Here is a 27,547-nt window from a genome sequence, read left to right on the forward strand (position 1 = left end):
GTAAGCCACCACGCCCAGCCGAAGTAATATGTTTTCTTTTTCTGTTTTTTTTTTTTGTGATGGAGTCTCACTCTGTTGCTCAGGCTGGAGTGCAGTGGTGTGCTCTCAGCTGACTGCAACCTCCGCCTCCTTGTTTCAAGTGATTCTCCTGCCTCAGCCTCCTGAGTAGCTGGGATTACAGGCATGCGCCACCACACTTGGCTAATTTTTGTAGTTTTAGTGGAGACAGTGTTTCACCATGTTGGCCAGCCTGGTCTCGAACTCCTGACCTCAAGTGATCTACCCACCTCGGCCTCCCAAAGTGCTGGGATTACAGGTGTGAGCTACCATGCCTGGTCCATCTTATGAATTTTCTGATTTTTTCACATTCAGAATTTATTTTCTGGGAATTGATTCTAAAAGTTTGATTGCATTGTTAGTGCTGTGGAAACGTGAAGTGTGTGGATTGGGATAGCATGATCAGGTTTTTCTGAGGTTGACCTTTTTCAAGAAAGGATAGACTGGTGTTGTGCAGTCTTTAAACTGCTTTAAAGGAGTTTAGAAAAGTTGCTCAAATTTTGCCCAAAGGCTTGGTCTTGTATTTACCTTCGGCGTTTGCTAAAATACTTTTTCTCTAGTAAGCTTAGGTTGATATTTTTGGTTTGATTTAGTATGTTCTACAGAATGCTAGTTGCCTTCTTGCATGATGCTATCTTTTGTCTCTAACCTGCCTATTTTGTCTTTTGTTTTTGGCACTTTATTCTTTCTGTATCGGTTAGCATTATGTTTACTGAATGTTGGAGGAACTGTTCTGAGCTTTTTGGTAGGAATGTCACTTTGTATGTTTACATTCTGATGTGAAACACCTGTCCCTGAGCAGTTATGTTTCTACAGCTAATGATGCCATTAAATATTAACTTGGCAGTAGTTTATGAACCTTATTGCCTAATTTCTTAAGGTCCAATATCTTAGAAACTCTGGAAGCACATCATAAAATACACAACAGAGATTAAAGGTTATAAGAATAAATGTGCCCAACTAAGAAGGGACCAATAGGTAGAAGAATAAGGATAGGAAATAATGACACAGAGGACAGTCCAACATTCTGAGAGCCAAGTTGAAAAGGAAGTAGATACTCGAGTAATGACTCATAGATGGTAATCCAAAATGTTCTCTGTCAAATAAAGGTGTATTGACTTTCAGTTGATTTTTCAAACAAGGAAAAATCCTTATTTGCTTTGGGGACAGTCTTTGTTTAGATGGTGTGGTTGGATTGTATTTTTATTCACTGAGCCAAATGTTCTGTGAACATCTTTACTAGCTACCAAGCACTATATGGGGATACGGTGATGTGCAAAGCAGACTCTGTTCCTGCTCGCATAGCACTTAGAATATAATGGGAAAAATAGGGACATCAGTTACACAAGGAACCAGATAAAAGCTCTGAAAAGAGACATTGTTCTCTGCGTGTATGTATGGTCATGCACCTCATAACAAAGTTTCAGTCAACAACAGACCACATATATGACAGTAGTCTTGTAAGATTATAATACTGTATTTTTACTGTACCTTTTCTGTGTTTGGGTATGTTTAGATATACACATACTTACCATTGTGTTACCATTGCCGACAGCATTCAGTACAGTGACATGCTGTAGGTTTGTAGCTTGCGAGCAATAGCCTAGGTGTGTAGTAGGATATACCATCTAGGTTTGTGTAAGTACACCCTATGATGTTCACACAACAACACACCTATTGGCATATTTCTCAGACCATATCCCTGTTGTTAAGCAGCTCAAGACTATAATTGTGTGTGAGTTGTGGGGGTGGATTGGAGTAACAGAAACTCAGAAGAATTTCTGAGAAAAGAAAATTTAATTTGAGAGACGAAAGATTAGTAGGTGTTAATTAACTATGGGAAGGAGGTAGGGGAAATGTGGTTGGTAGAAAGGACTATAGGATATCAACATATATTTTCAGAAGACAGAAAAAGGAAAGTTAGATCTTAATTTCCCTCTTAAGACTCATTCTGGTTTATATAAAAATTTATATTTTCGTCTCACCATTTGATGTACTTAAACATGCCTTTATAAGGTTCAGTTTTGACTGTGGACTGTTAGGCTGTTTTAAAAAAAACTTAGGGAAACTGAAAATTGGAAGGGGGCACTGGATGAGTATATTGTTACAATTTTATGGGAAGAAAAGATACAATTATACCTAGGCACTAGATATTTCTGTAAATGCATAGCTGTACAGTTGCTCCCATTGGAGAAGCATGAAGGCATTCTTAGGCAGACATTCTGTCAGTTTCTGTCTCTCTCTTTCCAAAATCAAATAGGAGTGATTTTTTTATCGCTTTTAATTGAGATACAATTAAAATGTACAGTAGTTAAGTTATGACAGTTGTATACACCCCTATGGCCATCACCCAAAACAAGAAATAGAACACTTCTGAGCCAGGCGCGGTGGCTCACGCCTGTAATCCCAGCACTTTGGGAGGCTGAGGTGGGCGGATCACCTGAGGTCAGGAGTTGGAGACCAGCCTGGCCAACATGGGGAACCCTGTCTCTAAAATACAAAACCCTGTCTCTAAAAATACAAAAATTCGTCGGGCGTGGTGGCGGGCGCCTGTAATCCTAGCTACTTGGGAAGTTGAGGCAGGAGAATTGTTTGAACCCAGGAGGCAGAGGTTGCCACAGTGAGCCGAGATCGCGCCATTGCACTCCAGCCTGGGCAACAAGAGCGAGACTCTGTCTCAAAAAAAAAAAAAAAAAAAAAAAAGGAAAAAGAAATAGAGCACTGCCAGCCTCCTTGAAGGTTTGCTAATATCCTTTTCTGGCCAATCTCTTACTGCCACAGTAACTGATTCCTATCATTATAAATTAGTTTGCCTGCATCTGGAGTTCATATAAAAGGAACTACACAGTATGTTTCTTTCTTTGTCAGGCTTTTGCTTAAACCTAATGTTTGTATGTGTTGCTCTATTTATTAACAGTTCATTCCTTTTTTAGCGGATTTACTGAAATATTCATATAGCATATATTTCACCCATTTAAAGCGTTGTACAATTCAATTATATTTTTACTGTATTCACAGAGTTGTACACCCGTTACATGATCAAATTTTAGAATAGCCACTCCTCATTCTGTCTCCTTCCCTTACCCCAGCCATAGGCAATTATTAGTATACTTTGTCTCTATACATTTGCCTATTCTGGACATTAGTTCATTCTTTTCTATTTCTGGATATTATTTCCTTGTACGGCTATACCACAGTTTGTTTATCCATTCTGTTGCTGATGAGCATTTCGGTTGTTTGGGGGCTATTATAAATAATGCTGCTATAAACATTTTTGTACAAGTCTTTTTGTGGACCATTATTCATTTCTCTTGGGTACATACCTAGAAGTGGAATTGCTGAGTCTTAGGTTGGAGATGGATGTATGTTTAATTTTATAAGAAATTGCCAAATAACCCTTTTTTTTGGAGATGGAGTTTTGCTCTTGTTGCCCAGGCTGGAGTGCAATGGCCCGATTTCGGCTCACTGCAACCTCCCAGGTTCAAGCAATTCTCCTGCCTCAGCCTCCCTAGTAGCTGGGATTACAGGTGCACACTACCACACCCAGCTAATTATTTGTATTTTTAGTAGAGACGGGGTTTTACTATGTTGGCCAGGCTGGTCTCGAACTCCTGACCTCAGGTGATCTGCCTGCCTCGGCCTCCCAAAGTGTTGTGATTACAGACTTCAGCCACCGCGCCCAGCCCCAAACAATTCTTGAAAGAGGTTGTGCCACCACTTTACATTCCCACCAACAATGTATGAGAGATTGGTTTTTCCACATTCTGCCAGATTTTTCGTATTTGTCAGTCTTTTCTATTACTATTATTATTTTTTTTTGAGATGGAGTTTCACTCATTGCCCAGGCTGGGGTGCAGTGGCGCAATCTCGGCTCACCGCAACCTCCGTCTCCCAGGTTCAAGCGATTCACCTGCCTCAGCCTCCCGAGTAGCTGGGATTATAGGCGTGCTCACCTCAGCCTCCCAAAGTGCTGGGATTGTATTTTGAGTAGAAATGGGGTTTCTCCATGTTGGTCAGGCTGATGTTGAACTCCCGACCTCAGGTGATCCACGCGTCTCCGCCTCCCAAAGTGCTGGGATTATGGGCGTGAGCCACTGTGCCCGGACAGTCTTTTCTGTTTTAAATATTGGCCAGGTGCGATGGGCTTCACCTGTAACCCCAGTACTTTGTCAGGCTGAGGTAGGAGGATCATTTGAGTCCAGGAGTTTGAGACCAGCCTGGGCAACATATGGAGATCTTGCCTCCCCAAAACATTTAAAAGTTAGTTGGGTGTGGTGGCATGTACCAATAGTCCCAGCTACTCAGAAGACTGAGGTGGGAGGATCACTTGAGCTGAGGAGATTAAGGCTGCAGTGAGCTTGATCATACCACTACATTCCAGCCTGGGTGACAGAGTGAAATTCTGTCTCAAAAATATATTTATAAGCTGAATGTGGTGGCTCACATCTGTAATCCCTTTGGGAGGCCAAGGCAGGAAGGCAGGAGGATGACTTGAGCCCAGGAGTTCAAGACTAGCCTGGATAACATAGCAAAACCTCATCTCTATTTTATATGTATAGATATATATTTAATCTACTTAATATGTAAAAATCATACAATATGTTTATGTATAAATATATATAAATTTTAGAATATTTTGTCCGTTTTTTCAAGATAGCCTACTGGAATTTTAACAATGATGATGTTGAATATATTAATTTTTTTTGAGTTGGAGTCTCGCTCTTGTTGCTCAGGCTAGAGTACAATGGCACGATCTTGGCTCACTGCAACCTCCGCCTCCCGGGTTCAGGCGTTTCTCCTGCCTCAGCCTCCCGAGTAGCTGGGATTACAGGCATGCACCACTGTGCCTGGCTAATTTTTTATTTTTAGTAGAGACGGAGTTTCTCCATGTTTGTCAGGCTGGTCTCGAACTCCCGACCTCAGGTGATCCACCCGCCTCGGCCTCCCAAAGTGCTGGGATTACAGGCGTGAGCCACCGCACCTGGCCGAATATATCAATTTAATGGGGATGGATGTCCTAATAATATTGAGTTTTCCAGTAAGCCATAAGGAGTGATTACTTTTTTCTTTTCTTTTCTTTTCTTTTCTTTTTTTTTTTTTGAGATGGAGTCTTGCACTGTTGTTCAGGCTGGAGTGCAGTGGCATGATCTCAGCTCATTGCAACCTCCGCCTCCCAGGTTCAAGTGATTCTCCTGCCTCAGCTTCCCGAGTAGCTGGGATTACAGGCGCATGCCACCACCCCCGGCTAATTTTTTGTATTTTTAGTAGAGACGGGGTTTCACTATGTTAGCCAGGCTGGTCTCAAACTCCTGACCTCGTGATGCACCTGCCTCGGCCTCCGAAAGTGCTGGGATTACAGGCGTGAGCCACTGTTCCCGGTCGGAGTGGTTACTTTTTAAAAAGTCATCAAATTCTTAAGATAAAGGACTGAAATTACAGTGTAGTTTTAGGTCACTGTCAGAAAAACCTAGTCTAACCTTTCATATCAGATCAGATTCCCCCAGCAGTATACTATTCTTTCATAGCACTTTTAATGATTTTTAATTTTGTATTTATAACCATTTCATTATTGTCCATCTCTTCCAAGTTTTAAGCCTCTTGGTGATAGGGACCGTCATCTGTCTTGTTCAGCATTGTATCCTAGCAAATAGGTTAATCTGACACACAGTGGGTGTCCAGTAAGTTGCTGGATAGATGAATTAGTTGTTTTTTTGTTGTTGTTGTTGTTGCTTTTTGAGAGAGTCTCACTCTATCACCTAGGCTGGAGTACAGTGGTACAATCTTGGCTTACTGCATCCTTTGCCTCCCAGGTTCAAATGATTCTCCCACCTCAGCCTCCAGAGTAGCTGGGATTACAGGCAACCGCCATCATGCCCAGCTAATTTTTATATTTTTAGTAGATACGGGGTTTCACCATGTTGGCTAGGCTGGTCTCAAAGCTCGCGACCTCAAGTGATGCCCCCGCTTCGGCCTCCCAAAGTGCTGGGATTACAGGAGTGAGCTACTGTGCCTGGCCTGTTTTTTTGTTTGTTTTGGCAGAGGGGTCAGAGTCGTGCTCTGTCACCCAGGGTGGAGTGCAGTGGCATGATCTCGGTCCATTACAGCCTCCACCTTCTGGGTTCAAGTGATTCTTGTGCCTCAGCCTCCTGAGTAGCTGGTATTACAGGCATGTGCTACCACGGCCAGCTAATTTTTTTGTATTTTTAGTAGAGATGGGGTTTCACCATGTCAACCAGGCTGGTCTCAAAATCCTGGCCTCAAGTAATCTGCCTACCTTGGCCTCCCAAAGTGTTAGGATTACAGGTATGAGCCATCGTACCTGGCCTAAGTTTTGAATGAACAGAAATTAGTATCTCAGTAGTTCGTTCGTTGGTTCTTTTTTTTTTTTTTTCTTTTTTTAGACAGAGTCTTGCTCTGTTGCCCAAGCCGGAGTGCAGTGGCACGATCTTTGCTTACTTCAACCTCAGCCTCCCTGGTTCAAGCGATTCTCCTGCCTCAGCCTTCCAAGTAGCTGGGATTATAGGTGCACACCACCACGTTCAGCTATTTTTTGTATTTTTAGTAGAGACAGGGTTTCTCCATGTTGGTCAGGCTGGTTTCGAACTCCTGACCTCAGGTGATCTGCCCACCTTGGCCTCCCAGAGTGCTGGGATTACAGGCATAAGCCACTGTGCCCACCAGGATCTCAGTTCTTCTTAAGGAAATATTTAGGTACACTGAACTGTAAGCTTCATGAGGATGTATAGACTTACCTGTGGTGCTTATCATTAAGCCTAAGCTAGTAAATGATGGGGCTCATAGGCAGGATCTGACTTCAGAGCCTAAACTTCTAACCATAAGTTCTTTGTTTTTTGTTGTTGTTGTTGTTTTTTGAGATGGAGTCTCACTCTGTCGCCCAGGCTGGAGTGCAGTGGCACGTTCTTGGCTCACTGCAAGCTCTGCCTCCTGGGTTCAGGCCATTCTCCTGCGTCAGCCTCCCGAGTAGCTGGGACTACAGGTGCCCGCCACCACGCCCGGCTAATTTTTTGTTTTTAGTAGAGACGGGGTTTCACCAGGATGGTCTCGATCTCCTGACCTCATGATCTGCCTGCCTCGGCCTCCCAAAGTGCTGAGATTACAGGCGTGAGCCACCGCACCCGGCCCTAAACCATAAGTTTTGACTTCTGTAAGAAGGAAAGATTTAAACAAACAAACATTAAATTACAACCATAATAAACAAAAAAACACTAAACTAAATTACAACCATAATAAAATCTCCCAAAGTCCGTAGGCACTGACATATTACAGCCTTGCCAAATCAGAGCAGATTTCTCATGTGTTGTCAATTTACCAGACATAAAGAGTAGCTCAGATCTCATAGACTCTTCAGATCTTGTAGACTAATTTCAAGTCTTTTTAAAGTTTTGAAAAATATGTGCTATTTGGAATTATGTCATCCTCGAATATTAAACCTGAGCTCAAAAACCTATTGTTTGATATTGGAAATAGTTAACTCCAGTTTTCTTCTATTAAGATAAAATTCTTTCATCATGTCTGTGCCCTCTAAAATAATACTCCTATTGCTTTGTCTTCCCCTTCTCCCCTCCTAGTCCTTCTTTAATCTATTTAGAATCAAGTTGCTCATGAGTTTAAGAATTAGAGCAGCAAGAAATTGGGCTAGAGATGTACAAAAGCTTTGGACAATAGTAGTTCTCCTTGTCCTCATTCATATTAGAAGTGCTGTTAATTTACTGATAAATTCTAGGATGGAAGACAAATCTTTGCAACTGGTAGGTACCATATCAGTCGGTAATTATTTGTTTTCCTTAGACCATATTGAGCTCCCGAAGTACAGAACAATGAGTAGATGTGAACCAAGATGCTGGGATTTTTTAAGTTTCAAATATGTGTGTGTATATATAAGAGACAGAATCTTGCTCTGTTGTCCAGGCAGGAGTGCAGTGGCATGATCATAGCTCACTGCAGCCTTGAACTCTCAGGCTCAAGAGATCCTCCTGCCTTAGCCTCTCAAGTAGCTAGGCTTACAGGCATGTGCCACACCTGGCTTTTTTTTTTTCCCCCTCTTGTAGAGACAAGGTTTCCCTGTGTTGCCCAGGCTAGTCTCAAACTCCTGGCCACTAGTGATCCTCCTGCGTTGGCCTCCTGAGATGCTGGGATTACAGTGTGAGCCACCACTCTCAGGCTCAGTTTTTTTTTTCCTAAAGAATCAGAATAGGAAAAAGTCACTTTATTTAGACCTTTACTTTTTTCTTTTTTTGAATCAGGGTCTCACTCTGTCACCCAGGCTGGAGTGCAGTGGCACGATCTCGGCTCAGTGCAACCTCTGCTTCCTGTACTCAAGTGATTCTCCAACCTTAGCCTTGAGAATAGCTGGGACTACAGGCGTGAGCCAGCACGCCTGGCTAATTTTTTTTTTTTTTTTTTTTTTTGGTAGTTTTTGTAGAAACGGAGGTTTCGCCATGTTGCTCAGGCTGGTCTTGAACTCTTGAGCTCAAAGCAAACCGGCATGCCTTGGCCTCCCAAAGTCCTGGGATTACAGGTGTGAGCCACATGCCTGGCCTATTTAGACCTTTTCTAAGGAGATTAGAAAATTAGTTGATAAAATTATTTTTAAAAAGTAGCTGCAGTAGTTCATCAGTTATTGTTGAACCATGATACTGTAGGCAGAAAGGAGGAGGAGCATTTTGGGAGGTATATCTTACAAAACAACAACAGTAAACAAACTGATTTAGTAACCTTCTGAAGTCACAATATCTGCCACTTTCATAGAGTCAAGATAGAATCACAGTCTTCAGTTCGTCTTCTCCCCAGGAAGTTTTGTAACTTTTGGTGGAGTCCCAAATAGATTGACATAGTCCATGCCACATAGAAGCAGTTCTTCTGACCAGAAACACCTGAGATGAGTACTGTTCCTAAAATACTAGCCGTGTAGCTTGCCCCACAGTCTGTAGCTAACTCACATGCTACTACCTCTACATAGGTAGCCATGTCTGATAGTCTACATAGCTGGAGTTAGGTGTGAACTCTATTGTGAGGGCACATATGGCTTATGCCATTACCGCAGTGTCAGTAAAAAGTATTGCTGAACCTGTGGAAATTTCAAATATACCATCGGTATCAGCAGCCACACAGTTTAGCCTTTGTTACTATGAGATTTTAAGAGTGTCCAAAGAATCAGGGTGACCTGAACTGAGTGAGGATTTTAGCAAGATACAGAGGCAGTGCTGTTTATAAATAAAGGAGGAGGCTGGGTGTGGTGGCTCACACCTGTAGTCCTGGCGCTTTGGGAGGCCGAGGTGGGTGGATCGCTTGAGATCAGAAGTTCATCACCAGCCTGGGCAACATGGTGGAACCCTCTCTCTACAAAAAATCAGCTGGGCATGGTGGTATGCACCTGTAGTCCCAGCTACTTGGGGGACTGAGGCAGGAGGATTGCTTAAGCCTGGGAGGTCTAGGCTGCAGTGAGTTGAGATCACACCACTGCACTCCAGCATAAGACTCTGTCTTAAAACAAAACAAAAAAAACCAGGAAAATTACCCTAAGGAGGATGCTACATTAACATTAAGACCATAACTGACAAATTATAATGAAGATAAAGACTACCAGTTAATTCTTCTTATAACAATAATAGCCTTAGTGTTTCAGAATCGCAATAAAGGAAGATGTTCTTATTGTATAAGCTGTTTGGGGTTGGGCAGATATTTATGTCATTTCAAATGAGACTTGTATTTAAAAGGTTATTTTTTATTAAAACAGTAACTATGTTTTTTTAAAAAACCAAATACTATAGTATTAGATGACAGCAGGGTTACCCCAAATCCCATTTGCAGAAATAACTGCCATTATTAACACTGTAGACAACTTTAATTGCATAGACACAGATAGGGTGAGCAAAGGGCTAAAAGGGATGAGTGTGGAGGGATGGATGGTTGGAAGGATAGACATGATTTTAATAAAAATGGGGTTACATTATATATGCTGCTTGTATTTTTAAATATTAATTTTGATTCTATTTGAATTTAGCAGAAAGGGAAATTGAAGCCATTGGTACCATGAAGTAAATGTTAATTCACAGCAGGAAGTACTGTAATTAGTTTCTAAAAGCTGCTTCTGAGTTTGTGGGAAAAAACATTATGAGGGGAAAAAAACTAACTCATTGGGATTTTTTTAACTTTCCATTTTAGACAGTGGTTGTGCTTTGAAAGGTGAGGAAATTAGTATTCTAACATTTCTTTTCATCACTTTTTCCCTGAATTGCTGAGTTAGTAAATTATTTTAGTTTTATTCTCTCCAGGTTTATGAAATTTACATTTTCTTTAATCCTAATTCCTGTGGTTGTGTTAAATTGATTCTATATTTGAATAGATTCAGTGCTAAGTAAGTTGTTTTTCGATACACACACACACACACACACACATATATATGTGTGTGTGTGTGTGTGTGTGTGTGTGTGTGTTTTGAGACAGGGTCTCCCTCTGTGGCCCAGGCTGGAGTGCAGTGGTGCAATCTCGGCTCACTGTAACCTCCGTCTCCCTGGTTCAAGCGATTCTCCTGCCTCAGCCTCCTGAGTAGCTGGGATTACAGGAGCCCACCACCACAGTCCGGATAATTTTTATAGTTTTAGTAGAGATGGGGTTTCACCATATTGGTAATGCTGTAAATAAGTTGTTTTGATGTTAATTCTGTGGTGAACAATGATTAAAATATTGTATTCTTCTAGGATTAAAGGGTGTGGGGGAAGGGATAGCATCATAGAGTTTTTAGAAAAACAGCTGTTGGGTTGACTGAGGGACATTCACGAGTTTTCACCAACCTCTCTTGCTTGTGGAAAAGAGGACAATGGGGCACTTCATGACCCAGAAAGAATTTTCTTGAAAATGATTTGCTTTACTGAGTGGAAATTCTGTTTTACTAAAATAGAAAACATTAGATATAGTCCAAAAATATTTATTGTTAAGCATATATATTGTGTGCTATAAAACTCTATTAGATATTTTGTAGCTTTAGTAGAGATCAATATGCTTGTAAGTTGTTTTGCACAATATTTGCAGATTTCTGCTATTTTATAAGTTGTTATCACTTCCACGTGTGCCATCATTAAAGATTCTTCTGATTCTTGCGTAACTGTATTCCATGCAATCTTTGATCTATATTGCCAGTGTAGTTTTTCTAAAACATGCCATTATCCTGTCAGTAATCTTTCAATGACTCCTTATAATCTTCAGGATAAAATCCAGACTCTAACATGGCTTTCCATGCATATTTTAGTGTACTGCTTACTATTTTACCCAATTTATCTCCATGTCCCAGTAATCAGCATAATAATAGCTAACATTTCTGTAGTATTTTTTATGCCAGTAACTGACCGAGCAGTCATAATAAACTCCTGGTAATTCTGCAAATCATGAACTCTCAGTACTCTGCAAATAATAGACCATGTACTCTACCTCTATATGTAGAGTACCCTATGACTAGAGTACTTTTTTTTTTTTTTTTTTTTTGAGACAGAGTTTCGCTCTTGTTGCCCAGACTGGAGTGCAATGGTGCGATCTTGGCTCACTGCAACCTTTGCCTCCCGGGCTCAAGCGATTCTCCTGCCTCAGCCTCCTGAGTAGCTGGGATTACAGGCATGTACCACCACGCCCAGCTAATTTTTGTATTTTTAGTAGAGATGGGGTTTCACTGTGTTGGCCAGGATGCTCTCAATCTCCTGACCTTGTGATCCACCTACCTCAGCCTCTCAAAGTGCTGAGATTACAGATGTGAGCCACCGCACCCGGCCTGTCAATCTCTTTAATTATGTAATACTTGCTTATTCTTTGAGATTCCATCCAGACATCATTTCTTGGAAGCAGAATTCCCATACTCATTTTCTGCACCTCCACCCCCACCCCTTAAAATTTTTGTGAGCTGTCAGGGCAATATGTTATATAATATCTAGTCTAAAATGGCCAGGTGTGGTGGCTCACACCTGTAATCCCAGAACTTTGGGAGGCCGAGGCAGGCGGACCACAAGGTTAGGAGATGGAGACCATCCTGGCTAACATGGTGAAACCCCGTCTCTACTAAAAATACAAAAAGTTAGCCGAGCGTGGTGGCAGGTGCCTGTTGTCCCAGCTACTCGAGAGGCTGAGGCAGGAGAATGGCATGAACCCAGGGGGCAGAGCTTGCAGTGGGCCACTGTACTCCAGCCTGGGTGACAGAGCGAGACTCTGTCTCAAATAAAAAAAAAAATAATAATAATATCTAGTGTAAAACAGAACATAGTTTTTTTCTCCCTTACTCTCATCCTGTGTTGCCCCTTTTTCTGCAGTGGTTAAAGTTCAGTAGGATTCAGCTGCCCTAGTTTAAGAGCAGAGGAAATAGGATTTTTGATTGTTCATCATCACCACTGCCTTCTTCAAACCACGTGTTTGAAAACACATGGGCCAGGTTTGGTGGCCCACGCCTGTAATCCCAGCTCTTTGGGAGGCTGAGGTGGGCCAGTCATTTGAGCTCAGGAGTTAGAGACCAACCTGGGCAACGTGGTGAAACCCTGTCTCTACAAAAAATATAAGAGTTAGCTGGGTGTGGTGGGTTGCCTGTATAGTCCCAGCTACTTGGGAGGCTGAGGTGGGAGAATTGCTTGAGCACAGGAGGTTCATTGAGGCTGCAGTGAGCTGTGTTTGCACCACTGCACTCCAGCCTGGGCAACAGAGAGAGACCCTGTCTCAGAAAAAAACAAAAAACACACATGGTCCACTGGTAGGAGGCACAAAATTAGTAAGATCTTGCTTTCAGAGATCCCAGATTCTACTGGTAAAAGACCGACTTATAAATAGCTAATTATATCTAGCTGGGTCAGAGACTTAAACATTAAAAAAAAAAAAAAAAAGTAAAAGAAGTAGAAGCAACATAGACAATTTTTTCCCCTATCATATTGTCTTAGTTCATTTTCTGTTGCTATGACAGAATACCTGAGACTGGGTAATATATAAAGAAAAGACATTGATTTCTTAATGGCTGTGAAGTCTGGGAAGTCCAAGGTTGAGGAGCCATATCTGATGAGGGCCTTCTTGCCTCTAATGATGGAGGGCACCTCATGGGAGAGAGCAGGAGTGCCAGCTCAGGTCTGTCTTCCCCTTCTTAAAAGCCCCTATTCCCATCATGGGGACCCCACCCTGATGACCTTACTTAATCCTAATTACTTTCCAAAGGCCCTACTTCCAAATACCATAAACATGAATTTGGGGATTAATTTCTCAACACATGAAATTTGGGGATACATTCAAACTATAGCACATATTGAAATGGGAAAGGCCTTTAAATTATAAAGGAAATGGTTTATATAAAAATTAAATACTTTATATGACAAAAGCCATATAATTAAAAAGCAAAGAGAGAAAAAAGATGGCAGCTTTTATTAATACATAACTTTCTGCCATATATTAGAATGAACTCTTAATATTCAGAAAGTAAAAAAGATTAATGACTCATTAGAAAATATGGACAAGGCAATGAATAGGCAGTTCACAAAGAATTAAAAAGCTCATAGGCTTTTTTTTTTCCTTTTGAGACGGAGTTTCACTCTTGTTGCCCAGGCTAGAGTGCAGTGGGGCGATCTCAGTTCACTGCAATCTCCGCCTCTCAGTTCACTGCAATCTCCGCCTCCCGGGTTCAGTGATTCTCCTGCCTCAGGCCTCCCGAGTAGCTGGGATTGCTTACAGGTGCCTGTCACCACACCCGGCTAATTTCTTGTATTTTTAGTAGAGACAGGGTTTCATTATGTTGGCCAGGTTGGTCTCGAACTCCTAACCTCAGGTGATCCACCTGCCTCGGCCTCACAAAGTGCAGGGATTACAGGCGTGAGCCACTGCACCTGGCCAACAGACGTATATAAAAATTGTTCAGTCATTATTATAATCAAGGAATTGCAAATTTAAACATCAAGGTAAAATCTTTTGCCTATTGTGTATTGGCTAAGTGGAGGCATCCAAAGGACCCAGGGGTCATCTTGTGTGCTCTCACTGGCCTAAGATGGAAAATAAACTATCTTAAAAAAATGGCTACAATGGATTTAACTATATCAAATCAACAAAAATCTAGGAGTTCATAATGATACATTAAAAATAGGCCAGGTGCGGTGGCTCATGCCTGTAATTCAAGCACTTTGGGAGGCAGAGGTGGATGAATTGCTTGAGCTCAGGAGTTCAAGACCAGACTGGGCAACATGGTGAAAACCCTGTCTCTACAGAACATTCAAAAATTAGCTGAATGTGGTGATACATGTCTGTAGTCCCAGTACTTGGGAGGCTGAGGTGGGAGGATCACTTGAGCCTGGGAGGTCGTGGCTGCAGTGAGCTGTGATCATGACACTGCACTCCAGCCTGGGTGAGTGAGTGAGATCCTGTCTCAAAAAAATAAGTAAAATAAAAATAACTTATTGATCATCTTTGGAGATTGCAAGGGTGTCAACTCATTTTTCTGAATTTTTTTTTCTTTTTTTTCTTTTTTTTTTTTTTGAGACGGAGTCTCGCTCTGTCACCCACGCTGGAGTGCAGTGGTACAGTCTCAGCTCACTGCAAGCTCTGCCTCCCGGGTTCACGCCATTCTCCTGCCTCAGCCTCCTGAGTAGCTGGGACTACAGGCGCCCGCCACCATGCCCAGCTAATTTTTTGTATTTTTAGTAGAGACGGGGTTTCACTGCGTTAGCCAGGATGGTCTCGATCTCCTGACCTCGTGATCCGCCTGCCTCAGCCTCCCAAAGTGTTGGGATTACAGGCGTGAGCCACTGCGCCCGACCTGAAAATTTATAATAGGAGAAGAATGAAGCATTTATCCTATCACCTACAAAATGTATTATAAGGTAATCAAATAGTTAACAGTGGAAAGCTTTTCATTGAATAATTTAGTTAAGAAAAATGAGAGAGAGTACTATTTTGCATCCATGTACAGTAATTGTTCCAGGCAGATTATCAGTATATGCTAGTACATTGAAAAGTGTAGAAAAGTAACAATGCAGACCACGTAAGGTGTATAGGCCATTGTGACAACTTCCACTTTTACTCTGAGCAAAATCAGCAGCATTGTAGGCGTTTGAGCAGGAGAGTTGACAGGATGAAATATGGCTTAGTTTTAGCAAACTAACTGGTTGCTACGTTGATAATTGGCCAGGAGTGCTGGGAGCAGAATTGACACATACACCAAGCTGGAAGCTATTGCATCAATCCAGGTGAGAGATGAAGGTTGCTCGTACCAGATACTAGTAGAGGACAGAAGTGATTAGGACTGTAAATATATTAGATTGATAGATCTAACAGACTTTGCTGATAGATTAATGTGGAAAGTGAGAAGAGAGAAAAGGAGGATTAAAGAGAGGAGATTAGGAGGACTCTAAAGTTTTTGGTTTAAGCAACTGAAAGTTTAGAGTTGCCATTAACCAAGAAGGAGGAGACTGGGTGGCACAGGTTTGGAGACAATAAAGAATTCAGTTTTGACTACCTTCCACGTAGTAGGTACTCTCTGTGAGCATAATATTGCTGAATATTAAGTTCCAAGGGTATGAGAAAGCTGTCATGAGGTGGCCTTTCATTGTCAGACTCATATTGTTCATTAACCATGATTTCTCATTTTGTCAACTTGATGTTTTTGTATTGTGTTTTGTTTTGTTTTTCCTTCTCTCTTCTCCCCTCCCCTCCCCTCCCCTCTTCCGACAGTGTCTGGCTCTGTTGCAAGCTGTAGTGCAGCGATGCAGTCACAGCTCACTGCAGCAGTGACCTCCCAGGCTCAAGCGATCTTCCCATTCACTTCAGCCTCCCAAGTAGCTGGGACTACAGGCTCACACCACCACACCCAGCTAATGTTGTATTTGTTGTAGAGACAGGGTTTTGCTATGTTGCCCAGGCTGGTCTCGAACTCCTGAGCTCAAGCGATTCGCCTGCCTTGACCTCCCAAAGTGCTGGGATTACAGGCTTGAGCCACCACGCCTGGCCTTTATTTTGCTTTTCCATTTAAGATGTGTATATAACACCCACTGTATGCTGAATACTATTTAATTTTTTAAATATCAATTTATTTAGTCCTAATAAAAACGGTGAAATATATTGTCATACATGATTCACAGATGAAGCACAGAGAAATTAAGGAACTTGCCCAAGACCACACAGCTAGAAAAGGTAGAACTAGGACTTGAACCCACCCCTTGAACCCCAGTGCTTCAAGAGTTCACATTCTAAACCACTGTGCAGTGCTGCTTTCCTTTTTATTATTTCCTGTTATTTTATTGTAGTCATGAATGGAGAGTGAGGATTCAAGCAAAAGCCAGAAGCTTATTCCAAGCCATCTCCACACAGAGTTTGTGGCTAATGAGTACTTCTGTAGCTTTAAAAATCATAGTTATTTTCATAATATAAAAAACAGTAAGACTGTTAGTGCTGGTAGAAGAGTCGTAGAAATTATATCTCATGGTGCTCTTAGGCAAGATTTTATGACACCTTCTGAAATGTAATGGTTATCTAAGTTGGAGACTATATATTAATACTGCATCTTTTTTTTTTGTTTTGTTTTGTGTTTTTTTTTTGAGACAGACTCTCATCTCACTCTGTCTCCCAGGCTGGAGTGCAGTGCGTGACGTTGGCACACTGCAGCCTCCACTTCCTGGGTTCAAGCTTTTCTCATGCCTCAGCCTCCTGAGTGTGCTAGGATTACAGGCGTGCGCCACCACGCCCAGCTAATTTTTGTGTATTTAGTAGAGGCGGGGTTTCGCCATATTGGCCAGGCTGGTGTTGAACTCCTAGCCTCAAGTAATCTGCCCACCTCGGCCTCCCAAAGTGCTGGGATTACAGGTGTGAACCACCGCACCCGGCCGATACTGTATCTTTATGATTCTGTTTGCATGTCTGGCATGTTACAAGAAGTATTGGTTTGGGATTTGTGGATTAAGCGTGTTTCATATATTCCCCTATTTAATGTTGCTTCAGTTGCTTCACTGTTAATACTGAAAATCCTTAAGGATCTGGCTGGTCTTTTGCATTCAGGTATTGGTTTTTTTGCTCTATTTGGTTTAAACTGATATTGCCCCAAAAGGCAGTGTAGCTTTTTAGTACACACTCCTCTTTAATAATGTCAGTGACCTTTAGAGCTGTCAGTTTGAAATAATGTAACTTTGCAAAGTGTTTTATATCATTGGTTTTCCCTGGAGGGCATAGTGAGACTACAAACGTGATGATAATGGTGGCCTTCTAGCATTGAGAAAATATATTTTAAGGCCATCTTGTTTAGGTTATCTATATTCCTTGTTTTTTTTTTTTTTGTTTTGTTTTGTTTTTTTTTGGGAGGAGTCTCACTCTGTCATCCGGGCTGGAGTGCAGTAGTGCAGTCTTGGCTCACTGCAACCTCCACCTTCCGGGTTCAAGCAATTCTCATGCCTTACCCTCCTGAGTAGCTGGGATTACAGGCACGTGCCACCATGCCTGGCTAATTGTTGTATTTGTAGTAGAGATGGGGTTTTGCCATGTTGGCCAGACTGGTCACAAACTCCTGACCTCAGGTAATTCTCCTACCTCAGTCTCCCAAATTGTTGACATTACAGGCATGAGCCACCACACCTGGCTGGTTATCTGTCTTCTTAATGGGGACCACATAGATATAGAGCAACACTATATGATTTAATTCTGCTTCTCTTTGTTGGCATTAATGAGTCATCAGTACAATTTTAGAAAAAATACACAATCATATTTTTCCAGATAGCCAAGATGTAACAGTTGATGTTTGTTTCTTATATTGAACGTAGGTGAACCACTGAACGCAGTTTGAGTGACTGTCAAGTCTTTCAAGAATCAAATATAACTAATATTTAAGATGCATAAGAAAAATAAATTCATTACATACAATGGATGTCTTAGTGCATTTGAACTTAATTCTCTCAGACAGCCTGGTTAGGCTCATCTTGACTGGTCTGTTTTTGTAAGTCTCAAGAGCTTAAGGGTGGTTTTTCGTGAAGTGGGGACAGAGATTGTATATGGTCTGCAACACCTGAAATATTTATTATCTGGCCTTTTACAGAAAAGGTTTGTCTAACTCTCCTGGAGAAGAGAGTACGTAGATTTGAATCCCAGCCTCTCTCCTTTGGTAACTGTTTGGCCTCATTATCTGACTCTAAATGGGAGATAGTAATAGTACCTATCTCAGAATTGTTGTGAAGATTACACAAAGTAATGAATGTCAAGTTTCAGAATACAGTTTAATGATGGTTAACTGGTATTTTAACATACTTAATATGTAATATAAAATGGTAATATATGCTGTTGCTCTGTGAATGTGGCAGATATCAAGTCCTGGCTTTGTGATATAAAGCGATTTTTTTGTTGTTGTTGTTGTTTTTTTTTTTTTTTGAGATGGAGTTTTGCTCTTGTAGCCCAGGCTGGAGTGCAGTGGTGCAATCTCAGCTCACTGCAACCTCCGCCTCCTGGGTTCAAGCAATTCTCCTCCCTCAGCCTCCCAAGTAACTGGGATTACAGGTGCCCGCCACCACGCCCGGCTATTTTTTGTATTTTTAGTGGAGACGGGTTTTCACCATGTTGGCCAGGCTGGTCTTAAACTCCTGCCCTCAGGTGATCCACCCATCTCAGCCTCCCAAAGTGTTGGTATTACAGGTGTGAGCCACCATGCCCAGCCAAAGCAATGTTATTTTAATTGAGAATATTAGCCAATATTTGTGGTACCATGATATTTTATAGATTGTTGTGGTGGAAATATCCTCTTAAAAGCCATGTAATCTGTCTTCCATTGTTTTACCACTTTTCAGTGTTTGATAATTCACTATTTCTCTTAGTCTGTCTCTTTGGATAACATTGACTTATTTATTTTTAGTTGATGTACTGGCTCTGTCTTCTTCTAGCTTCCTCTAATTGCTATTCATTTGAGTTTTGTTGTCCTAGATAAGCAGCTCTCAGACTTTTTGGTCTCAGGACCTCTTAAAAATTATTGAGCTCTTTGAAGAGTTACTGTATTAATTATTCGAACTAATAACCTCTTAACATGTTAAACAACATATTAATGAAAAATTGTTGTTTCCCAAAACAAAAAATAAGCGGGAAAAGGGGCATTGCTTTTACCTTTTTTGCACATTTCTTTAATGTATGGGTTAACAGAAGGTAACTGAATTCTTATATCTGCTTTTTCATTCAACTCTTGCATATGTTATTTTGGTTGAAGTATGTCACGAAAATCCAGCCTGATACAGAAAAGTTGTTGGAAAATATTAAAATAGCCTTTCAGATAATTGTAGATATTTTTCTTTGATACAACACTAAACCTTGATGAGTAGTGGTGGGATTTTTTAGTTAATAAACTTTATTTCTAGAGTAATTTTAGTTTCACAGCAAAATTGAGCAGAAAGTAGTGTTCCTATATACCCCTTGCTCCCACACATGTACAGCTCTCCTCCTCTGTTGACTTCTCCATACTACAGTGGTACATTTATTATAGTTGATGAACCTACGATGACACATCATTATCATCCAAAGTCCATAATTCGTATTAGGTTTCACTATTGGTGTTGTATATTCTATGGGTTTTGACACGTGTTGACCATTGTAGTGTTGTACAGAATAGTTTAACTGCTTAAAAATCCTCTGTGCTCTGCCTGTTTATCCCTCCTCTTGCCTAACTCTGGCAACCACTGGTCTTTCTACTGTCTCCATAGTTTTGTCTTTTCCAGAATTTTCCATAGTTGGAATCCTATAGTATGTAGCCTTTTCAGCTTGGCTTCTTTCACTTAGTAATACACTTCTTTAATGCGTATTACTCCATGTCTCTTTATGGCTTGATAGTTCATTTCTTTTTAGCAGTGTCTAGATGTATCGTTTATCCATTCACTTACTACAAAACATCTTAGTTGCTTCAAGTTTTGACAGTTATAAATAAAGCCGCTATAAAATTTGTGTGCAGGTTTTTCTTTTGTTGTTGTTGTTGAGACAGAATCTCATGTTGTTGTTCAGGCTGGAGTGCAGTGGCACGATCTTGGCTCACTGCAACCTCCACCTCCCAGGTTCAAGCAATTCTCCTTCCTCAGCCTCCCGAGTAGCTGGGATTACAGGCGCGTGCCACCACCCCCAGCTAATTTTTATATTTTTAGTAGAGATGGGGTTTCACCATGTTGGTCAGACTGGTCTTGAACTCCAACCTCAGGTGATCTGCCTGCCTCGGACTCCCAAAGTGCTGGGATTACAGGCATGAGCCACTGCTCCCAGCCTGTGTGCAGGTTTTTATGTGGACATGTTTTCATTTTATTTGAGTAATTACCAAGAAGTGCAATTGCTGTATCATATGATAAGAGTATGTTTAATTTTGTAAGAAACTAACAGTCTTCCAAAGTGGTTGTACAATTTCGCATTTCTGAGAGTTCTGTTGCCTCATGTTTTCACCAGCATTTGGTGTTGTCCGTGTTCTGGATTTTGGCCATCTGATAGTTGCATGGTTGTATCTCGTTGTTTCAACTTGCAGTTCCCTGCTGACATATAATGTTGAACTTTCATATGCTTACTTGCCTTCTGTATGTCTTTGATGAGGTGTTCGTAGAGGTCTTTTGCCCATTTTCAGTCAGATTGTTTGTCTTCCTATTGTTGAATTTTAAGAATCTTGTGTATATTTTGAATAACAGGCCTTTATCAGATGTCTTTTGCAGATATTTATTTCCCAGTCTGTGGTTTACCTTCTCATTCTCTTGAATGGTAGTTTCTTTTTAATTAATGAATTATTTTAATTGACAAAAATTGTACATATTTGTGGTGTCCAACACGTTTTGATACATGTGTACATTGTGTAATGGCTAAATCAAGAGTGGAAGTTTCTTAAATAATGGATTTTTTAAAACAGTGATATAGATAGCTCACAGATACAATAATATATGGTTATTACATATACCATATAACATTTCAAATGTTTATACTGTTAAATATAATTCACCTCATTTGTAATAATTTTGCATAAATTATACAAGTTCAGGGACTTCTGAAGATTCAGGAGGTCAAAACTATTTTCATAATAATTATACTAAGCTGTTATCTGCCTTTCACTCTTCATTCTCTCACGAGTGAAGTTTTCCAGAGGTTATGGTATGTAATCTCACTCTGACAGCTAATGGAATGTGAGTCCATTTTCTGTTTTAATTTCAAATATAGCAAATAGCAATAGATATAATTTACATAAACAAAAGGTCTTTAGCGGTTTCAGTAATTTTTAAGAGTATAAAGTGATCCTGGGAGCAACATATTTGAAAACGCTAAAGTAGTATCTTTGGATTCTTATGCAGGGCATAAGCAAGGGGTTCACTTTGTCCAGCAAGACTGTCATCCTTTCTCTGTACCTCGGAAGAGAAGAACTTCCTTTGCCAGTGTTTGGATATCCCCCCTCCCCAGTCAATCCTTTCTGCACCTGGGGGTGCAGTGTCTCTAGGACAGCACTTCTCAAACTTCAGTAAACATAAGAATCACCTGGAAAGCTTGTCAAAACTAAGATTCTTGAATACCATTTCCAGATATTCTGATTGATTAGGTCTGGGTTGAGGTACAAGAATTTACATTTCTGTGGAACAAGCTGCCTGATGCTGATATGGCAGGTCAGTGGATCACACTTTTGAGTAAGGTCTAGGGTCTTAGCCTTTATGCGAGAGTCTCAGTTTCATTTCTTAAGGCTCTTCTGCCCCTGCATATGTATTAAAACCCAAGTTGGTTTTAATACATGGGTAACACAGCAGGTTACCCATATTAATCAGTGCACTCTCAGCTCTGTCCTCCAGATTCTTCATTTCTGGTACGTGAGGCATTTCCTACCTACCTTTTCAGCTTAGCTTGATGTGTGTGTTTGTTGGGGAGGGGAGTGGGTATACGTGTGCACTTATCACATATTTTATCCATTATATGTAGTAATAAGACTTCTAAGTTGTCTTCACATACTTCTCTGAATAGTTTGGTCCCACCAATAAACCTATCACTGTTCAACTGGAGGTTTCCTGTAAATCTATTTATAGACCTTTTGGGAAAATGCCGTTAAATAAATACCACATTATTTTGGCTTTAGTATATACTTAATTTGCGGAAATGCAGTGCTTTACAGTTATTTAGAACATCACTTCTCATTTGAAAATAGTAAAGCTTTCAGATTTGTACCCAATGTGTTTTGAGCTTAGAATGTAACAATGCATGTTTTTAAAAATTGCATTCTTAATCGTTTTTTGACTTGTCATTTGTTTCTCTTTTAGCATTAGAATGTTAATTAGGTTTTGTTTTTGTTTTTGTTTTCGTTTTTTTGAGACAGGGTTTCACTCTGTTTCCCAGGCTGGAGTGCAGTGGCATGATCACGGCTCACTGTACCCTCGACCTCCCAGGCCCTAGCGACCCTCCTGCCTCAGCCTCCCAAGTAGCTGGGATCACAGGCCAAGTGCCACTGATCCTGGCTAATTGAATTTTTTTTTTTTTTTTTTTTTTTTTTAGTAGAGTCAAGGTCTTCCTGTGTTGCCCAAGCTGATCTCAAACTCCTGGGCTCAAGTGATTCCTGCCTCTGCCTCCCAAAGTGCTGAGATTACAGGTGTGAGCCACCTCGCCTGGCTAAATGTTTTTTTAAAAAGGATTTCAGTTAAGAATTTGGGTTGTTCAGGATGAACTGAAAAGAAAAAAAAAAGATAATTTGGGTTGGTCAGGTTTTACTTAAAGTTCTAATTATGGGATACTTTAGATTTGATTTTATATTTTTGTTAAAAAGGGTGCCCTGTTTTAATATTTCTTGATATGTTTCCCTTAATGATTTTAAAGATTGTGTTTGTTTTTTGAGACAGGGTCTGGAGTGCAGTGGTGCAATCTCAGCTCACTGCAACCTCCGCCTCCCAGGTTCAAGCGATTCTTGTGCCTCAGCCTCCCGAGTAGCTGGGACTACGGGCATGCGCCACCATGCCCTGCTAATTTTTTTATTTCTAGTAGAGACGAGGTTTCACCGTGTTGGCCAGGCTGGTCTCGAGCTCCTCGCTTCAAGTGATCTGCCCCACTTGGCCTCTCAAAATGCTGGGATTACAGGTATGAGCCACCGTACCTGGCTAAAGACTTTGTCATACATCATTCTAGTCCTTTATATTTGCTTTGTTGAAGTGCACTCAGAACTTTAGTAATCAGTTCATCACCACATAAGAGATATACAGGTTGAGTGTCTCTTATCCCAAATGCTTGGAACCAGAATTATTTTGGATTTTGGAATATTTGAGTTATGCTTACCAGTTTAGCATTTCTAATCCGAAATCCTCCAATGAGCATTTCCTTTGAGGATCATGATGATGCTAAAAAAGTTTCAGATTTTGGAGTATTTTGGATTTCAGATTTTCCGATTAGGGATTCTTAACTCATACTATTTAGTTTGTAATATTATTCCCCAAAACGTTCAACAACTTATAGTATTCTCTTTTAGCTGTAATGACATTCTTTGTAATAATTGTAGATTCAGAGAAGAATATACACCACCACCTAGGACTTGCTGATTGCTTAGGGTCCTTGTATAAATCTAATTTGAGTTGTTTTTTCCTTAAATGGCATGACCTTGTACTTACTCAACCTTAAGAGATTTTACTGGATTGTTTGTCTAATCTTTAATGCCATCTGTAAACTCTACATCTTTTCCTGAGCACTTGGAATAATTAGACTAGATACTGAGGTATCCTACTGCTTACACATCTCCAGTCAAAAGTACCCATTTATTCCTATCTTTAAACCAGTATTCTGATCATATAACTTTATATTCTTTTACTCAGCAAATTAGGACCTAAAGATATGCTACACTATTCTGAAAATGTAACTATTAGTTGTAACTTTAATAAATAGAGCAAGAAAACTGGGACAAAAATGGATTGATTTGATCCTTCAGAGTCTCCGAGGTGTGGTCCCTGGGCCCCTGGTGGTTCCTGAGACTCTTAGGGATCAGAAAGGTCAGAATTCTTTTCATGATGATATTAAGGTGTCATTTCCCCTTTGCACTGTGTTGACAGTTGTTCTGATATGGAAGGAGTGATGATGGGTAAAATTGCTCTGGTCCACAAATTAAGACAGTGGCACCAAACTTTTGTAGTAGATATTGTAGTCTTTCACTGCCTTGCACTCAGAGCATGTGCCAGTTTTACCTAAGAATGCCCACAATGAAACAGTGAAAATATACTACTTTGGCCGGGCACGGTGGCTCACGCTTGTAATCCCAGCACTTTGGGAGGCCGAGGTGGGTGGATCACGAGGTCAGGAGATCGAGACCATCCTAACATGGTGAAACCCCGTCTCTACTAAAAATACAAAAAATTAGCCGGGCGTCGTGGCGGGCGCCTGTAGTCCCAGCTACTTGGGAGGCTGAGGCAGGAGAATGGCGTGAACCCGGGAGGCGGAGCCTGCAGTGAGCCAAGATCACGCCACTGCACTCCAGCCTGGGCAACAGAGTGAGACTCCATCTCAAAAAAAAAAAAAAATACTACTTAATCATGAGCCTTGGGTCTCCTTAATATTCTATGCAATGCAGTGGAAAATATGCATAAAAGCACTTATGTGATTCAGTTGCAAGCTAAACTAGCTACTTTTTTTTTTTTTGAGACGGAGTTTTACTCTCACCCAGGCTATAGTGCAATGGCGCCATCTCAGCTCACTGCAACCTCTGCCTCCTGGGTTCAAGCAATTCTTCTGCCTCAGCCTCCCGAGTAGCTGTGATTACAGGCATTCACCACCACACCCAGCTAATTTTTGTATTTTTAGTACAGACAGCATTTCACCATGTTGGCCAGGCTGGTCTTGAACTCATGAATCCAGGTGATCCACCCGCCTCAACCTCCCAAAGTGCTGGCATTACAGGCATGAACCACCACACCTGGCCTACTTTTTTCATAGAATACCATTTTACTTGGAAGAATATCTGACAAACTGTGGTTATTCAGATTTCAGTATTTAGCAAACATTGTCTTAAAAATGAATGAAGTGGGCTAGGTGTGGTGGCTCACGCCTGTAATCCCAGCACTTTGGGAGGCCGAGGTTGGCGGATCATGAGGTTAGGAGTTCGAGACCAGCCTGGCCAACATGGTGAAACTCTGTCTCTACTAAAAATACAAAAATTCGCCAGGACTGGTGGTGGCCGCCTGTAATCCCAGCTACTCAGGAGGCTGAGGCAGGAGAATCGCTTGAACCCAGTGGGCGGAGGTTGCAGTGAGCCAGATCATGCCATTGCACTCTAGCCTGGGTGACAGAGCAAGACTCCGTCTCAAAAAAAAAAAAAAGAACAGTATATATTGTCAATTTCAGCTTCCAAGAAAAATTAGAATATTGGAAAACTTAAATCCACTACTGCGGGCATGAGAACTTCCCTTAAAAGACCTTTCTCATAGGATCAATAGTGATATTAACAAATGTAAATTTTTTTGGTGTTACATTGTGTGATGGAAAATGCACATACCTCAGTGAATTAATGTTTTCCAAATGACCAGTAATGATGTTACAAATAAACATTGGTCAAGTGCAAAATAGACTGATGGATTTTTTTTGTAGGAGAAATTTTATTTTTTAAATTAAGTTGTAGTAAAACTGACCATTTTTGTGTACAGTTGTATGAATTTTACCACATGTATAAATTTATATACCCAACACCACAACTAAGAAACAGAATAGTTTCATGACCTCAAAAAGTTCCCTGTGCTGTCTTTTCTAATTGCCCCACCCAAAACCTCTGGCAGCCTCTGATCCATTCATTTGCTATAGTTATGTTTTTTAGAGAATGTCATATAAATGGACTCATACACTGTGTAACCATTTGAGACTGGCTTCATTCACTCAACATGTATTTGAGAGTAATCCAAGTTGTATCTTCCGATATTTCACTCCCTTTTAAAAAACTAAAATTCACCATTTGAGCCATTTTAAGGTGTGTATAATTCAGGAGCTTTTAGTATATTCAAAGTGTTGTACAACCATTACCACCATCTAATTGTATAGCATTTTGATCACCTCCCAAAAGATAGACCATACCTATTACATAGTCACTTCCATTTCCATATTTCCTCCATAATATCCTTTATGTCTGTGAATTTTCCTGTTCTGGACATTTCATATAAATGGAATCATGCAATATATGGCCTTTTGTGTCTGGCTTTCATATAGCATATTTTTGAAGTTCATCCATGTTGTATGTATCAGTATTCATTCATGTTGTCAGCTCAGGTTGCCATAACCAAAATACCACAGGCTTAGTGGCTTGAACCACAGATACTTATTTCTTATAGTTCTGAAGGCCGGCAGTACAGATCAAGGTCCGGCAGTGTTGGTTTCTGCTGAGGCCTCTCCTCCTGGCTTGTAGGTAGCTACCTTCTCACTTTAACCCCACACGGCCTTTCCTCTGTGCTCATGCAGGGAGGCAGCATAAGTGATCTTGAGCGTGTGTGCACCTTCTCTGGTTTCTGTCCTAACAAGGACACTAATTCTGTCAGATCAGGGACCTACCCTTCTGACCTCATTTCATCTTTGTTGCTTCCTTAGAGACCTCATCTCCAAATATAGCCACACTGGGGTTAGGGCGTTAACATGAATTTTGGGAGTGACATAAACTTTGAGTCCTTAACAGTTCTTTTTTATGGTTGAATAATATTCCATTGGATGGCTATACTCCATTTTGTTTATCCATTCTTTAGTTGGTGGACATTTGAGTGTTTCCGCTGTCAGGTTATTATGAATAATGCTGCTGTTCAATACTGCTGTGAACATTCATGTATGACTTTTTGTTTGAACACCTGTTTTCATTTCTCTTGAGTATATACTTAGGAGTGGAATGCTGGGTCATTTGGTAATTCTATTTTTAACTTTTTGAGAAACACCTAACTTGTTTTCCAGAGCATCTGCGCCGTTTTGCATTCCCACCAGCAATGTGTGAGGGCTCCCATTTCTTCACTTCCTTTACCAACACTCGTTATTTTCTTTGTATGCGTGTAGTTTTTTTGTTTTGTTTTGTTTTGTTTGAGATGGAGTCTCGCTGTGTCGCCCAAGCTGGAGTGCAGTGGCATGATCCTAGTTCAGTGTAACTTTGAACTCCTGGAGTGAAGTGATCCTCTCACCTCACAGTCTAGGACTACGTACCACATCTGGCTAACCTTTAAGATATTTTGTAGAGAAGGGGTCTGGCTGTGTTGTGCAGGCTGATTTCAAACTCCTGGCCTCAAGCAATCTTCTCACCTCTACTTCCCCAAAGCACTAGGACTGTAAGTGTGAGTCACCCCTGCCCAGCCTAAAACTGATTTTCTTATGCTAATCTTGTATTCTGCAACCTTGCTGAACCTGTTTATTAGGTTAATGGTGGTGTTTTGAAAGATTCTTTAGAAATATGTATATATAAAATCATGTCATCTATAAAAGTAGTTTTCTTCTTTCCAATTTGGATGCCTTTTATTTCTTTTTCTTTTTTCTAACCACCCTTGCTAGAACTTCTAGACAATGTTGAGTAGAAATGGTAAGA

The 27,547-nt window shown here is 40.8% G+C and overlaps 1 protein-coding gene across 15 annotated transcripts in view; it reads left to right on the forward strand.

The window, feature by feature from the left end:
• LCOR (ligand dependent nuclear receptor corepressor) overlaps nucleotides 1-27,547 on the forward strand; it is a 164,679-nt gene that overhangs the window by 33,985 nt on the left and 103,147 nt on the right. For 2 of the 15 annotated variants that reach the window (XM_063710341.1, XM_063710344.1), the window contains exon 1: nucleotides 22,534-23,106. The exons of the other annotated variants lie outside the window; for them this stretch is intronic. In XM_063710341.1, coding sequence (XP_063566411.1) covers nucleotides 22,974-23,106 — 133 coding nt within the window. In that variant the 5' untranslated portion in view covers nucleotides 22,534-22,973. Of the gene's footprint in view, nucleotides 1-22,533; nucleotides 23,107-27,547 lie in introns of those variants that run through there. 15 annotated transcript variants of the gene reach the window in all.

This window comes from Gorilla gorilla, chromosome 8 (genome assembly GCF_029281585.2).
Source record: "Gorilla gorilla gorilla isolate KB3781 chromosome 8, NHGRI_mGorGor1-v2.1_pri, whole genome shotgun sequence".
Classification (NCBI taxonomy): Eukaryota; Metazoa; Chordata; class Mammalia; order Primates; family Hominidae; genus Gorilla; species Gorilla gorilla.